This window comes from Trichomonas vaginalis, chromosome II, assembly GCF_026262505.1.
Source record: "Trichomonas vaginalis G3 chromosome II, whole genome shotgun sequence".
Taxonomy (NCBI): Eukaryota; Parabasalia; order Trichomonadida; family Trichomonadidae; genus Trichomonas; species Trichomonas vaginalis.
Window position 1 is genome coordinate 20964681 of NC_067204.1, and position 14344 is coordinate 20979024.

Sequence of the window (14344 nt, forward strand, 5' to 3'; positions counted from 1 at the left end):
AAATAAATTGTTTTCATGAGTTTTCTACGATGTTAGAAAAAATGTTATTTTCTAAATATCTTCACATTCAATACTTTTTCAGCACTTTTCCGTAGTTATATATGAAAGACAATTCGAGATAAAAGTCATAGTACAATGGAATAATATGTTGCACACCATTTGTTGTGAACCAAACTTGATAAGTCAGAGAAACTGTTACTAGGTGGTTCGTAGAATTTAGAAGCAAAGTCATAAAGGTCCTTACCAATACATAGAAAACTATTGTTGCTTGAACTGAAACTTGCATGACACATATACATTTGAGGGTCAAACACGTTTCTATAAATCCATCAATCTGCTGGTGGAAGTATAAATTTAAATGGACCATCTGGTGGTAATGGTTCGTTCTGGTTTAGTAACCGAAGAAATTGTGCCCAAGAACGTTTGTCTACTTCCCAAAATAAAAACTCTGTATCTCTTGGAGGGTTAATTTCAATCTTTTGAATGAAAACGGTGGAGTTCATCTTGTCATATTCTAGTTTCAGATAGTATGTTCCATTTAGTAAAGAGTCGTATTTTTCTTGAAATTCCCAATATATTTGTTCATTTGAGTTTGAAAGTCATTTAGAGTTTTCTCAAGACTTTTCGTCTGAACGAACTGTAAAGATTCTCATTTCGTCAAATTTGTCTATTAGACATCAGGACCTTCATACTGCCCATGAAAATATACTGCGAACATAAATGCGTTAGTTCTATTTGAAAACAAAACTCTTCTAAATCCTATTGCCTTTGCATCTGAAGGACTTTGAAGCCACGAATTGGATAGTCAAACCTGTATGCTCGGGATGAAATTTCTTCATCTGAAATAGTCCTACCAGCATTTGTAAAGATATAGTCAACGGTTTTGTATCTGCTACTTTTGTTCTTTTGTTTTTCAACCTGAAGCATTTAATATATGTAAAAATATATTGTTTTAAAATGGTATGCCATATAGCTTCTTGAATTTGTTAAGAAGTATTTGAACGTATTTTCCATCTGTATCTCTAGTGTTTACATAAGCAAACTCAGCGTAACATTTCAAATAAAATAAAAAAATTTCACTTTTTAAAAAATAAATTTTTTATTTCATGCAATGTTTTATTTCTGTGCCGTCTTCAAGTATGCCCAATATTTCCTTTTCGATATTACATGAACTTCGGAAAAACCTTATCTAGCTTAAAAACAGCCCATCTTTTCACCGACTAAACCCATTTCAATGAGTTTGTTATAGCCTTCTTCGTTCGTCATGAGTGCGTCAATGTTCTCATAGTAAACCTTCACTTTGGATTTGACTTCGGAGAAGAATTTGTTGTACTCGTCAAGGACTGCCTTTGCGAACTGAGGGTAAGACCAATGTTCGACAATAGGTTTTAATGTGGTTACTAAGCCATTTTGACTTGAGTGAATTCGTACTTCAAAACAAAAGGAGAAAACCTTTCAACAAAGTTGTCGACCTTCTCATAATGTTTACTCTTCATCTCTTGAGGTTTCTTAATGGAATATCCCCATGTCGAAGTCATAAGCAATTTGAGTGTCATTGCAAGTTTGGGGTTTGAAGCTTTCCTAATATCATACAGTTGTTGTATGACTTTTCCAACTGTATAGTTCCTTCCCGGGAACTCACCATCTTCGTTTGGAATTCCAGTCGGAATATATTGGACAAACCTCATGTATGCAGCGTTAAGGTCGACATAGTATATCTTTTCATCTGAGTCGAACTTGTCGCAACCAATTGGTCCAGTTTGTGGAAATTCAAGTGAGTCTCTTACTTCTGAGAAACTTCTCCTGTTATCTCATAAACATCGTCGAAGCAACCTGTTTCATATAAAACCTTCTGACCTAACTCAGATGCTCTCCAATACAATTTGACGTCAATTGGATGTCTCTCAATGGAAGTTTGTTTATAAGCATCTTGAAGTTCTTGCAACCTCATTGGAAGTTCTTCTGGTTCAGGTTGGTATCCGAACATACCAACCCTTGTGGAACTGTGTACTTCTTTTGTACTAGAACTTTGTCTGGAACAACTTTTGGTCTTGCTAACAATGAAAAGTTTGTTTCGTCTTTTGGTACAAAAGTTTCTGTCAGCTTGTCATCTGGAATTGGTTCCAACAAACCTTTCTCGAAAAGAATGTTTACAGCTCTGACAATGTTGCACTTACTTTTACCAAAGAATGGGTTTGTAAGACTTTCGTTCAACATGAAGTGGTTGTGGACAATTACAATCTTCAACCATGGTAAGTCTTTGTCAACAACATAGTCGTCATGTGAAGAACCTTTAGCTGTAGGTATGTTGACTCGGATATTGCATTTGCCAACGGTGCAATTTTTGCCAATTGACCTCTGAGAATGTACCTTGTCTTCACACATGACTCAAGATACTTCATCTTCTCATCTGTAACAAGACCAGAGTTCCTGAGACATGTAAGAATACAAGGTTCATTGACAATTGTTTCAATTGAATTGTAAATTCCATACCTTGTCAAGTCAATGTCAGACTTATTTATGAAGGGGAAGTATCCAGCATGTTGTCTGACTGCTTGAGGGTTAGGTTGGTACCATTCGAACTTGACACTTGCAATTCCTTCAATTGCATTCAAAATGTCTGAGTCGAAGTCAACCATTTGTTCTCTCTTTGTAGTCTTGAAAGCGTCAAGAAGTTTTGCGGCTGTTTGTTCATTGCCATGTGCATAGTAAATGTGACCATCCAAATCTGTTATGGTCAATCTGAGATTGTGTCCTTTCTTATTTCCGTCTTGAATTGCAGCAAGTACTCCCATGAAGCCTTCTTTGTTCTTTCCTTCGTCAAAGTTTACTGTAAAGGTTCGACCAGATGTAATTTGACTTCTAACTTCACGATACTTTTCATATGCATATCTTGTTCTTTCCATGGGAGCATGTGCGTCTTCACCTTTTCCTTTTTTCCTTCTCAAAGGATGCAATTGTTCGTCATGTTTCCAGTAGAATCTGGCAAAGCCGTCGTGTCCTTCAACTTGAGGTTCACTAACATCGAAAGGCATGTCCATAAGACGTTCTTCTTCTAACCTCTCTAGTCTGTTTGGATAATTGGCACATGCTGTTTCCAAATCCATTTCGTAGCGAAGACCAGACAATTTGTCATAGACTTTTATGGGTCTTCCCTTCCTATATTTAAAATTCTTCGAAACTCTCCAACCATATCTTTGTAACTCTGCTTTTATTCTAGCAGACTTTCTGTCCATTCTATATGGGGGCATTTTTATAAAAATAAAAAAATATTTTTTCTTTACTTTACATAACCGCCTGCTGCCATAAGTCTTTGACGCCAACCCATACCAGCTAATGAAGGGTGACTTGGTTTAGTTTGGAAACTAAACTTTGGTTTTGGTTTATCTTCAGTTTTTGGTTTTTCTTCTTCTATCGGTTTTTCGTCACTTTTCGGTTCCTCTGACTTTACTTCACTTGCAGGAACAGTTGTGTCGTCAACATCTTCATAAATATCATATGCCATTTGTTTTTGTTTTCCTTTCAACTTTTTGTGTTTGTTGTAAAGTTTAGAATATTTCGACTCTAAGTCAATGAGATGTTCTATAATGAACTGTTGGTCAGTGAAGTAAACTTTTCCATCTGTTGTCTCGAAAGCTCCTTCAGACTTCAATATTTTATTTGTGAGAGTCTGTTTCTTTTTTGAGATACTAGCCGTTCCATTTCTATGAAAAGTGACTTTATAGTTAGGGTTTGTATTTCCAGACCTGGCACTTTCTATTATTGAATTTTTCTCTTCATCTGTAAGTTCTTTGACAGGTTTTGACAATGGTTCTGAACTTTTTGTTTGTGGTGTCAAATCTACCGTTTCAACTTCTTCGGTCATTTCATCTCAGTAAAAAAATTTAGTTTGGTTTGTTTTCAACTGGTTGTTTAGGTTTTTTAAGTCGGTCTAAAACTTCCTGAGGTATAGGAAGAACTTGACAAACACGTTGTGTAACTGCTGGAAGTCGACAAATCCATCTTGAACTCATTTGTCTCAATGCTGTATTGTTCATTTCATCTCAATAAAAAACCTTACATTTTCCAAGTTTGAGGTGGTTGCGGTTGGTTATTGTTTACCCACTGTTGTGCATGGTTATATCCTCTGTTAAAGAATCTTTCACCTTGGTCCATATAGTGTCCTGCTTGGTTATAGTAGTCATTTGCTTTGTTATAATAGTTTCCTGCTTGTCTTCCTACATTGTCCATCCATCCTTGAACTTTTCCTCTTGTTTCAGGATTTGGAATAAGATTTGTTGCATCTCGTGCTACATCCCAACCTTTCTGTACAGTTTGTATAATAGGTTGTGCTTTCTCTTTAAGTATACCTAATGTACTCAAAATCTTCCTTCCAACTCCAAATACACCTCTGGCTATTGTTCCCACTGCGGGTAAAAATCTAGATGCAACTCCTGCTAATGCGCCAAATAAACCCATTTCTTATAGGGTAAAAAATGACGAATCCAAACAAGGACCCCTATGTTTCTAAAGCGACAAAGAAAGCACTCATGATAAAAATCTTTAGTTCAACACCAAATGCTTGGTTTATGGATATCTTGGAAAACATTCCGAGAGTTAGAACAGATGGACCTCCATACTGGCTAATATTTGTTGGTCAAAACACAAGATACTGTGAAGCCATACCATTATGGTCCAAAAATATTTTAGATGTGAAAACTGCTTTGACAATATTCGTTGACAAATACCATCCAACAAAACTGACATCTGACTGTGAAAGTTCTTTCAAATCAGATGATGTAAAAAACTATCTGCGTTCAAAAAATGTAAACCAATATTTCATTGTCGACCAAAACCATTCTGCTCTTGGTGTCATTGACGGTTGTATAAAAATGTTAAGAGACTTAAACCAACCACAAGGTGGTGAAGCAAATGAAATGTCATATGACGACAAATATAGACACTTCTCCATGGCAAAGATGAGACAAGTTTTAAATATTTACAATAACCGTAAACAAAAAGGTTTGGGAAACCACTCCCCGAAGAAATGAAAAACAACCCTGACTTAGAGAAAGACTATATATTTAATAATTTAGTCAAAAGAGACAAACAAGAAAGAATGCCGGGCTTCAAACTTCAGAAAGGTGACAAAGTAAAAATAGAAATACCTAACGCGACCCATATGAAAATACTATTGACTATGACAACAATGGGAACCCGACAGGTACTCACATTCGTGTTCGTAAAAATAGAAGAAAGTATACAAGAGAATATTATGAAGTTTTAGGCAAACATGGCAAAATGTACACACTGCAAGCAGAAGATAAAACTACTATTGCCAGACCTCGTTTCAAACTTGTCAAAGTTCAAGGTGGTATACTTTCAAAGACAGTTCCTAACAAATATAAGACAACTCCTGACGAATATGCTAAAGAAGTTGAAAATGACGACTAAGCAATTCTATACCATGCGTAAACTGTCATGTAAGGTGGCATGTATTCTTTACTTTGTCCCGTTGTTTGCGTATATCCTGAAACGAAATGTGTATGGTTTCCTTCTCCCTGCGTGTCATCCCAGTAACAATTTATAGCAAACTTAACGTCGTCTTTAACATCATATCCTTTACCTTTTGTCATTCCTGACCAATCCCAATATCTATGCTTATGCCAACCTGCTTGAGATGTACTTAAATCTATGTAGTGACTGTGTGCAGGTAAATTTTCACCTGAAATCGTTTTACTTCCACCTGTTTCCTTTGAAGAGTTTGCACAATACAAAAACCTGTCGACTATTTGTTCCCATGCACCAACACCAAACATTACTTGAGGACCTCTTGCTTCCATAGATGTATAAATAGAACCTACTGGGTTCATTAAATCAAACATATGAGATATTATAGGATTGTCTCTTTTGAACTTAAAATATAGTGCAACTATTTCAGGTTTCTTCTGGTTTGTGTCAGAATATTTTTTATAATATAATCTTATGTTTTCAGGGTAGGTAAAGTCTTGACTATAATATTTATTTCTGTCATCTGTATAATAATATACTATTCTCGTTTTTTCTATTGCATTATATCTTTTATATCTATAATAATCTAAATATAATGTTAGCTTTTGTTCATCTACATGTGGTGTTCTGTCGTCATCTCCATAGTCATAATAATGTGGTGCTGGAGCTGGGTCAGGCAATGTCATATCCACCATTTCATAAACTCTTAAATATTTCTTTTGTTCGTCTCCATATAAGTTTAAGTAGCAGTTGTTGTCTAATGGAACTTTAACTTGTGTACCATCATTCTTTTTATAGCTTACATACATTTCATTGTTATTTTTCGGAATGAGTTTATACCGTGTACCATTTTCTAAGGACTGTACCAACTGCCATCTAAAATATTTATTTTCTTCATTGACAGAAAAGTCACCAACAATAGTTTCAATATTTTTTGTTCCTATCAAACTTTGGTATATTTCATTGACATATGTTTTATCTGCTTTATTTTCAAGGCTAACGTTTAAGTCTGTTATTTCAGAAGATGTATGTGTATGTCCAACGTCACTTTTCCTGTTTAAGGTTTCTTGTAAGTTTGTAATATCAGATATAGAATGTGTATGTCCAACGGCACTTTTCCTGTTTAAGGTTTCTTGTAAGTTTGTAATATTTGCAATGGTATGTGTATGTCCAACGTCACTTTTCCTGTTTAAGGTTTCTTGTAAGTTTGTAATATCAGATATAGAATGTGTATGAGTCTTATCTGCTTTTGTCTCTAATGTTTCCTTAAGACTTGGTATTTGGTTAATATAATGTATATGAGTCTTTTTAGAATATTCGTTTTCAGCTCTTGTCACTTCACTTGACATTTTATTGTCAACATATGTTTTGTCTGCTAGTTCAGGATGAGTATGTTCTTTTGTTGCATAAGCATTGTTAGCTCTTTCTTCTTCTTTTGCTATTGCATCGTCTACATATTCTTTGTCAGCTTTGTTGTCAACATCTGCTTTCAAAAGAAGTTCATTTATAGGTTTCTCGTTTAAAGTTCCTTTTGTTGGATTTATACAGACAGTATTGTTCTTATTGTCTTGAAATAGAAACTCATCTGTTATAGGGTTTATTGTCAGTTTTAAGGATGGGCACTCATTAGGGTGATGAAAAAAATCAAGTCTAGCAAAGTCAATATATTAAAAACAGTGAAGACTATTATATAGCATTATAGTGCACAAGCTCAAATATTTAGTGATGCATTTCTCGAACTTATTTTATTTATAAGTTAACCTTGAAACATGAATTTTAGTATATCATGAGCATATTTTTTTCTAATTTTGCAATACTTATAATATCATACCAGGATTCATGTGGAAGTCTAATATTTGGTATATAATATTCTTACAATAAATGTATTAATTCAATTATATTCAAAATGATGGGTCGCAATTTTTACTGAAATTGCAAATTTAATTTCAACAATGAAATTATTGTTTAAAAAAAATAGCACAACAGCAAGATGGACAATCATATATAGAATTATAATGCTCCATATAATGCTTTGATTTGATGCGTATATAATGTTATTTTTCGAACATCTTTGTAAAAAATTGATTTTTGTAATTTTTGAAAAAATTCGATTTTATTTCGAGATTTCCTCTATAGGTGAAGTATATTGAACAATATTCCTATGGGAGAAAATAATTGTAAGTATGAGTACTTTCATTAATACTATGGGTGCCATGGTTATCGCTCAAACGATCAAGTTATATCTCGATTGCGTAAATTGAAATTTTGCTATTTTCTAAATTCACGGCAACAACATTCTTTTATCCTGATCGTACATCACAATATTTGAATGTGCGACCATTTGTTCAAGAAACCGTCAAGTTATTCTTCATTTTTCATGCCGCGGCGAACAAAAGCAGTTGCAAAGCGTATAAAGAACTTAGTTCAAAGCGCGAAAAATAGGGTAGAGCCATATGTCGTCAACACTGTTGAATTTGTGCTATCTGTATTATTGAGCGGCGCTACATTTTGCCAATCAGAATTTCAATTCATGCTGAATAACATCAAAGTTCCGTCAGAAGCTACATTTCATCGAGTCCAAGAAAAGGTTGGTCGTGTTATCATAGAAGTTGCCAGAGAATCTGTTAATTATTGGAAATCTCGAATGAGAAAATGTTCGGGACTTTTGTTTGACGGTTCTTGGAGTCAGAGAAGAAATGCAATGTTTTGCTATGTACAATTTGTAGAAGAGAAACTCAAAAAAATTGTAGATTGGGAAGTGATATCTAAATCTTTTAAAAATTTCAAAGGTAATTTCAACGGAAAATCAAATGAAATGGAATTTGAAGGCTTAAAAAGAATGCTGAAGCGTTGGAATAATGAAAAACGTGTAAATTTTTTTGTGCATGATGGCGATGTCAAAATTGTTTCTACAATCAAAAATACGTTCAAAGGTATCAGAGAATACAGAGATCCTGGACATTTTCTTAACAATATACAGAAAAAGCTCAAACTGCCAGAATTCAGAATCTTATCTAGCATTTCAAAGAATTTATTGCGTTGGCTTAGGCAACTTCTCAATGACACACATATGTCAATTAAAACAAAGAAGTTTTTATGGTTGAATTCCGCTAAACATTATGCCGGAAATCATAAATTTTGTCCAGATCCTGAAAAATGCAAGATGATTAAACCATGGAAATATGCAAAAAATAAAACTGCTATAAAAACACTTAAAAAATTCCTCGAAGATACCGTAAAAATCTTTGATATGGTAAAAAAGATTCATTCAATTCAAGTAGTTGAATCGATAAACCATATCAAAGCAATGCTTGCTAATAAAAATATTAATTGGCATGCTTCTTGGCCAATTAGGATGGCAGTCACAATATTGCATTTCAATGAAAGTATGTTTGAAACGATTGTAGCAATAAGATACAGGTTAAATTTACCAACAATGCCAGAAATGATGAACAGATATTTCAGAATGTATGATACAACGAAAGATTTAATCAAAGCATTCAAAAATTCAAAGCAAGTTCAAAAAAAGTTTGCGGCATTAAGAGCTATAAAGAGAGGTCTTCAAGCTACCGATGATCGTATTACTCTTAAATCACATAAATAATTATTAAATTTATTTCACCCTCAAAACATCATAATCTTGCACCTTCTTTGAATAAACACTTTCACCTTCTATTTTTAATTAATGTTTTTTAATTGAAAAAAAAAAAAAAAAAAAAAAAAAAAAAAAAGGAAGTGGGGCTTCCAGGCACTTCGTGCCTTCTAGCCCTGAAGATGTTTAGTATAAATGAAGTTTTTATTCGGAAAATTGTTAGTCTTCTGGGTCGAAAACATTATATAATGTGTCGCTTTTCACAAATTATATATGTTTTCATGTTTTGTCAAGACTTCTTCGTAAATGTTTTGTCAAGACTTCTTCGTAATGAGCGTAAATGACCCAAAAATATAATTTAGGTGAAGAGGTGAGATGTCACCCGTTTTCTCACCTGTTTTCTCACCTCTTGAATTTTCATGATTTCATCGTAAATGTTTTGTCAAGACTTCTTCGTAAATGTTTTGTCAAGACTTCTTCGTAAATGTTTTGTCAAGACTTCTTCGTAATGAGCGTAAATGACCCAAAAATATAATTTAGGTGAAGAGGTGAGATGTCACCCGTTTTCTCACCTGTTTTTCTCACCTCTTGAATTTTCATGATTTCATCGTAAATGTTTTGTCAAGACTTCTTCGTAAATGTTTTGTCAAGACTTCTTCGTAAATGTTTTGTCAAGACTTCTTCGTAATGAGCGTAAATGACCCAAAAATATAATTTAGGTGAAGAGGTGAGATGTCACCCGTTTTCTCACCTGTTTTCTCACCTCTTGAATTTTCTGATTTCATCGTAAATGTTTTGTCAAGACTTCTTCGTAAATGTTTTGTCAAGACTTCTTCGTAAATGTTTTGTCAAGACTTCTTCGTAATGAGCGTAAATGACCCAAAAATATAATTTAGGTGAAGAGGTGAGATGTCACCCGTTTTCTCACCTGTTTTCTCACCTCTTGAATTTTCATGATTTCATCGTAAATGCTTTGTCGAAACTTCTTCATCGTAAATGTTTTTTACTTCACTTAAAATGCCACGTAAGCTACGTAAGAATATACGTAAGAGGAAGAGAGCATTGAAACATCCAATAGTAAAACTGACACCACAACAACAGTTGCAACAACAAATAATGAATGACCCCACTATGTTGCAACAAATGTCAAGCAATCCTATGCTTTTAAACCGAGTTTTTGGTGCACAGAGTGGAGGTTTAAGAGCGGCACTTTTAGCGAAAATGGCAGGCTATGGTGGAGCTGCAGACGGAACAGCCTATAACCCTCAAAGTCAAATGAATTTGAGTTCACTCAAAAATCAAATAACAGATGTCAAAAAGTCAAACATAGACATACAGAAACAAATAAGTGAAAACGAAAAGAAACTAGAATATGACAGACACACAGAAACTCAATGAGTTAAACGTAGAGAAAAAGAAGAAAGAAGAACAACTGAAAGAACTAAGTACAGAGGAATATGCGAAAAAAGTGTCAGAAAAAGCAGCAGAAGTAGCAAAAATGGAACAAGATGTTATAAATTTGAAAAACCATACTACTCAATATAAAGTACTGAAAGATGAAGAGATAAAACAAAAAGCCCTGAAGACATATATGGATAGCGATGAGTATAAAAAAGAAGTTGAAGCAAATGTAAAGGCAGAAAAACTTTTACAGTTGCAAAACCAAACCGTACAGTATGAAAACTTAGCACAAGAAAGTAAAAATAACGACGCGGCTATGCAAAAGGCAATGAAAAGCGCAGAATATATAAAAGCTAATAATGACTGGTTAGATGCCCAAGCCAACGCTAAAGCAGCCCAGCTTATAGGGTCAATAAGGACAAAAATACAAGCGGATGAAGACAGTTCAAATGAAGCTTTAATGAATGCTGACTTTAAGAACGCCTTCGAAGCTCTTCATAGTAAGGTGAAACAAGTGAACGACTTCTCATCTGGAAAGAAACTGAAGTCTGAAGGTTTCGACAAAGAGTTAAGAGAAGTAGCACAAAATATGACGAAAATAACAGATGCAGCAACGAGACAGGCAGTTCAAAGTGCCTATGACGCCGTTAGAGCAACTGTTGTGGAAAGTCAAGAAAAAGAGTTACAACAGACCAAAACAGACCTAGTAAATGCTTTCTTAAGAACGAAAAGTCAGGTAGGACATTACGCTGCAGATGGAACATATGTGCCAGCTGGTGGAACTTATATACCACCAAACCCTCCAAGAGAAGCACCTGCACCAGGACTACCTAAAACATTTACATCGTCACATGGACACAGACACAGGCATGCACCAAAACCAACAGTTCAAAATCCAGCACAACAACCAACACAACCAGCACAACAACCAACACAACAACCAGCACAGCAACCAACAGTTCAAAACCCTGCACAACAACAACCACAAACAGAGCAAGGACATAAAAGAAGTAGAGAACAAGGAAACCAAGAATTCTTAAAAATGCTTAAAGAAGAGTGTGGTTTCCCAGATAGTATTGACTTTAGTGACAGATATAAAGAAGCTATTAGAAAGTTCAAGGATGGAAATACTGACCCGGACCTATTTAGCTTTATGGCTCAGCACCAAAACGGATATAATCTCAAACCTGGAAAATACAAGCTCGCTAAGGGATATGATTTAATAGCATATCATCCAAATGACATGGATGAATTTACTCCGAGATATTTGATGTCAGAGCTAAATGACAATTCAACTTTCGTCATGAAACGCGTAAAAAATAGAGACGGAACGAAAGAACAAAAGCTTATGAATGCGGATGACGTAGATAGGGAAATTGTTGAAAACGGTCTCGGAATATATGAAATGCCAGCAGATGAGGTACAAGAAACTCCACAGGAAGAACTAGTTCAGATACAACCAGACATGGAAGAAATAGTTCAGCAACAACAGCTAGAAGAGCCTGAAGGAAACGAACAAGTCCCTCCTTTGGAAACTAACTTCACAGAACTAGATGAAGATTTGGAACAGCCGAAAAATCTTGACCCTCAACAAGAGTATGAGGTGAATATGGAATCTTTCCAAGAGTCTAAAAAAAATTCGGCTGACATAGTAGAAGAATATCGAAAAATGTTTGCCGACATACAAAAGACTCCAACACCAGATGAAAATATTCAGCATAGAATGGAAGTACTGAAAGAAAATGTACACAAATACAACAACCCTTTTTACTTACGACCATATAACGTTCAATCTTTGGCTGAACTCGGTGAAAATAAAAGGTTAAATTTCAACAAAACATATAGAAATGAAACATTGTTTAAAGTTCATTCAGAACCTAACCAATATGGAAACAAACCTACTTTTGTTTCTGCAGACTATGGAACTACAATGAGATGGGGTCATAAAGCTAATTCGGATAGGTGGTTCATAAACTTACAACCTCAATTCCAAGAAGTTGTAGACGCAATGGAAGTGAATGGTGAACCAGATATAGCTGGTATTTTCAGCGCGGCTTTAATGCCATTGAAAGATATGAAAGATGCAGATATTTTGGACCAGTATGAAATGAACATGGCTGAAGGAAATATAACACCTGACGTTCTAAAACATTTATCTCAAAGAACTACACAGAACCATAGAGATGGTATATTTGGTGAAGAGTTTAGAAAGAGAGTTAGGGACAGAGAAGGAAGAGAACCTATTGTACATGACCTTGCAAACGAAAGTTTGCAAAATATCATAAAAACTTACTTTGCAGACAATGAACCGAGAAGGGATGAATATTTAAGAAAACTCAAATGGACAGTACCAAATGAAATGTTAGTATTGAAAAACATGTTCCTTGACAAAATAAAACCAACTACAGAAATAAATGACGCAAGACTGGAACATTGGGTAAAAGCTTTCCCATTCACAAAAGATATTATTGGTTACATGGAAAGAAAACCAGAATGGCTACAAAAACATATATTTGGAAACGAGCTTATTCCATATGGACAAGCTCTGTTTGAAGAGCTTGAACCTGAAACTCAGGAAAGAGTCATGCAAACAATAAAGGAAGACTCAAATACAAACTATGACAAAATCTTTCTAGGATATAGGTTACCTGAGATGGGCGACCAGAGCCCAAAGGCAAAAAGGACATGGGAAATTTACAACATACTAGGTGAACATGATGCGATGCAACAACTTGAAGCAGAGGGCAAGTTACCAAAGAAGAAGAGAAGAGTAGAACAAAGTGAAAATAGTGAAGAACAAAGTGAAAGTAGTGGCAATGAAGGAAAAAGAAGAGTTAAAAACTCAGCCAGGAAGAAAGTAAAGCTTGTGCCAGGTGGGTTTTATTATGACATATAAATCCAACTATTCTATATTTTTACCCATATGAAATGTACGCCGCTCAGAATATAACGCCAACAGTTTTGGATGCCATGAACGGAAATGTTTCCGAATGGTATAACGAATGCGACAATGCCATTAGAAGGTCAGAAATAGTTCCTGGAACTTACGAATATACAACTGCTGTTTCTTATGGAAACGTAGGTGAGTTTGGAGAAGGTTCTTCAACAACAGTAGATATTGCTTGCGACAGGTTTCATATTATTTCTATTGACAACTCATTCTTATACGTGGAACAAGACATTGAAATAAAACCTTCTGCCAAGTTGTCTGACAAGAAAGGTTGCAATGGAATTTTCTATGTCGGATACCAATATGCTCCAGAAGTTTTCATGGGATATAAGATATATTCTAACTCTGACTTAGTTCAAACAGTAACATGGGCAAACTATGAATGGTTCGCTTTAAGAAACTCAGTACAACCACAAGCTAGAGAACAAACAGACCAGTATGCAACTATTGAGAAAATAAGAAGACTTGACCCTAACGTTCCAGGAGTTTATGTTAACCTTTCTGGTTCAGATGGAAATGCTGTCACTAAAGTAAAACTGAAACTTAGAGTTCCTTTGTCATCTTTCCTCATCTTCAGGTTTTTAAGATACTTGCCAAACTGGGCAGGAAAAATTTCTATCGAACTTACTCCAAGCAAAAATAACTTAGTCATTGCACCAACACAAGACCCATTCACTCTTACAGAAGTAGTGGGAACAAATAAAACGTCATTCGCCGACTTTTGCAAAGACAAAGTTGACTTAGACTTTGGTTTCTCAAACCTCAACACTGAAGTAAACTATTATTTCAATGCTGCTGGAGATGCTTGGGACCCAGTTAAGTTCACATGCGAAAAGTTTGAATGCAAGAGAATAGAAAGCAGACTTGCAGTCTATATGTTGGACCCAGATATTTCAAATGCTTTAGCTGCC

The 14344-nt window shown here is 35.0% G+C and overlaps 7 protein-coding genes and 1 pseudogene across 8 annotated transcripts, besides 3 other annotated features; 5 read left to right on the top strand and 3 right to left on the bottom strand.

Moving 5' to 3' along the window:
* Window positions 1-6731: part of a mobile genetic element that runs on past the window's edge.
* On the bottom strand, window positions 2790-3236 carry TVAGG3_0581810 (uncharacterized protein; the record flags this gene model as incomplete). Its single annotated transcript, XM_051239168.1, has 1 exon — window positions 2790-3236. A coding segment is annotated over one exon (447 nt), but the record flags the coding sequence as incomplete, so codon positions are not given.
* On the bottom strand, window positions 3281-3865 carry TVAGG3_0581820 (phage tail repeat-like family; the record flags this gene model as incomplete). The annotated part of the gene is made up of 1 exon (XM_051239169.1): window positions 3281-3865. One exon carries the CDS (start codon window positions 3863-3865, stop codon window positions 3281-3283), a length of 585 nt encoding a protein of 194 aa, XP_051096993.1.
* On the top strand, window positions 4872-5266 carry TVAGG3_0581830 (annotated as a pseudogene). The gene has a single exon. A coding segment is annotated over exon 1 (395 nt).
* On the bottom strand, window positions 5430-5822 carry TVAGG3_0581840 (phage tail repeat-like family; the record flags this gene model as incomplete). The annotated part of the gene is made up of 1 exon (XM_051239170.1): window positions 5430-5822. The coding sequence occupies one exon, from the start codon at window positions 5820-5822 to the stop codon at window positions 5430-5432; it is 393 nt and encodes a 130-aa protein (XP_051096994.1).
* A 372-nt stretch (window positions 6732-7103) lies between the features above and the next one.
* Window positions 7104-9189: a mobile genetic element.
* TVAGG3_0581860 (zebrafish ch211-108c17.2-related family) lies at window positions 7868-8578 on the top strand (the record flags this gene model as incomplete). Its single annotated transcript, XM_051239171.1, has 1 exon — window positions 7868-8578. A coding segment is annotated over one exon (711 nt), but the record flags the coding sequence as incomplete, so codon positions are not given.
* On the top strand, window positions 8654-9094 carry TVAGG3_0581870 (uncharacterized protein; the record flags this gene model as incomplete). Its single annotated transcript, XM_001290972.1, has 1 exon — window positions 8654-9094. The coding sequence occupies one exon, from the start codon at window positions 8654-8656 to the stop codon at window positions 9092-9094; it is 441 nt and encodes a 146-aa protein (XP_001290973.1).
* Window positions 9190-10673: 1484 nt separating the features above from the next.
* Window positions 10674-11847, top strand: TVAGG3_0581880 (protein of unknown function, DUF4106 family; the record flags this gene model as incomplete). Its single annotated transcript, XM_051239172.1, has 1 exon — window positions 10674-11847. A coding segment is annotated over one exon (1174 nt), but the record flags the coding sequence as incomplete, so codon positions are not given.
* Window positions 11848-12356: 509 nt separating this feature from the next.
* Window positions 12357-14344: part of a mobile genetic element that runs on past the window's edge.
* TVAGG3_0581900 (uncharacterized protein) lies at window positions 13412-13837 on the top strand (the record flags this gene model as incomplete). Its single annotated transcript, XM_051239173.1, has 1 exon — window positions 13412-13837. A coding segment is annotated over one exon (426 nt), but the record flags the coding sequence as incomplete, so codon positions are not given.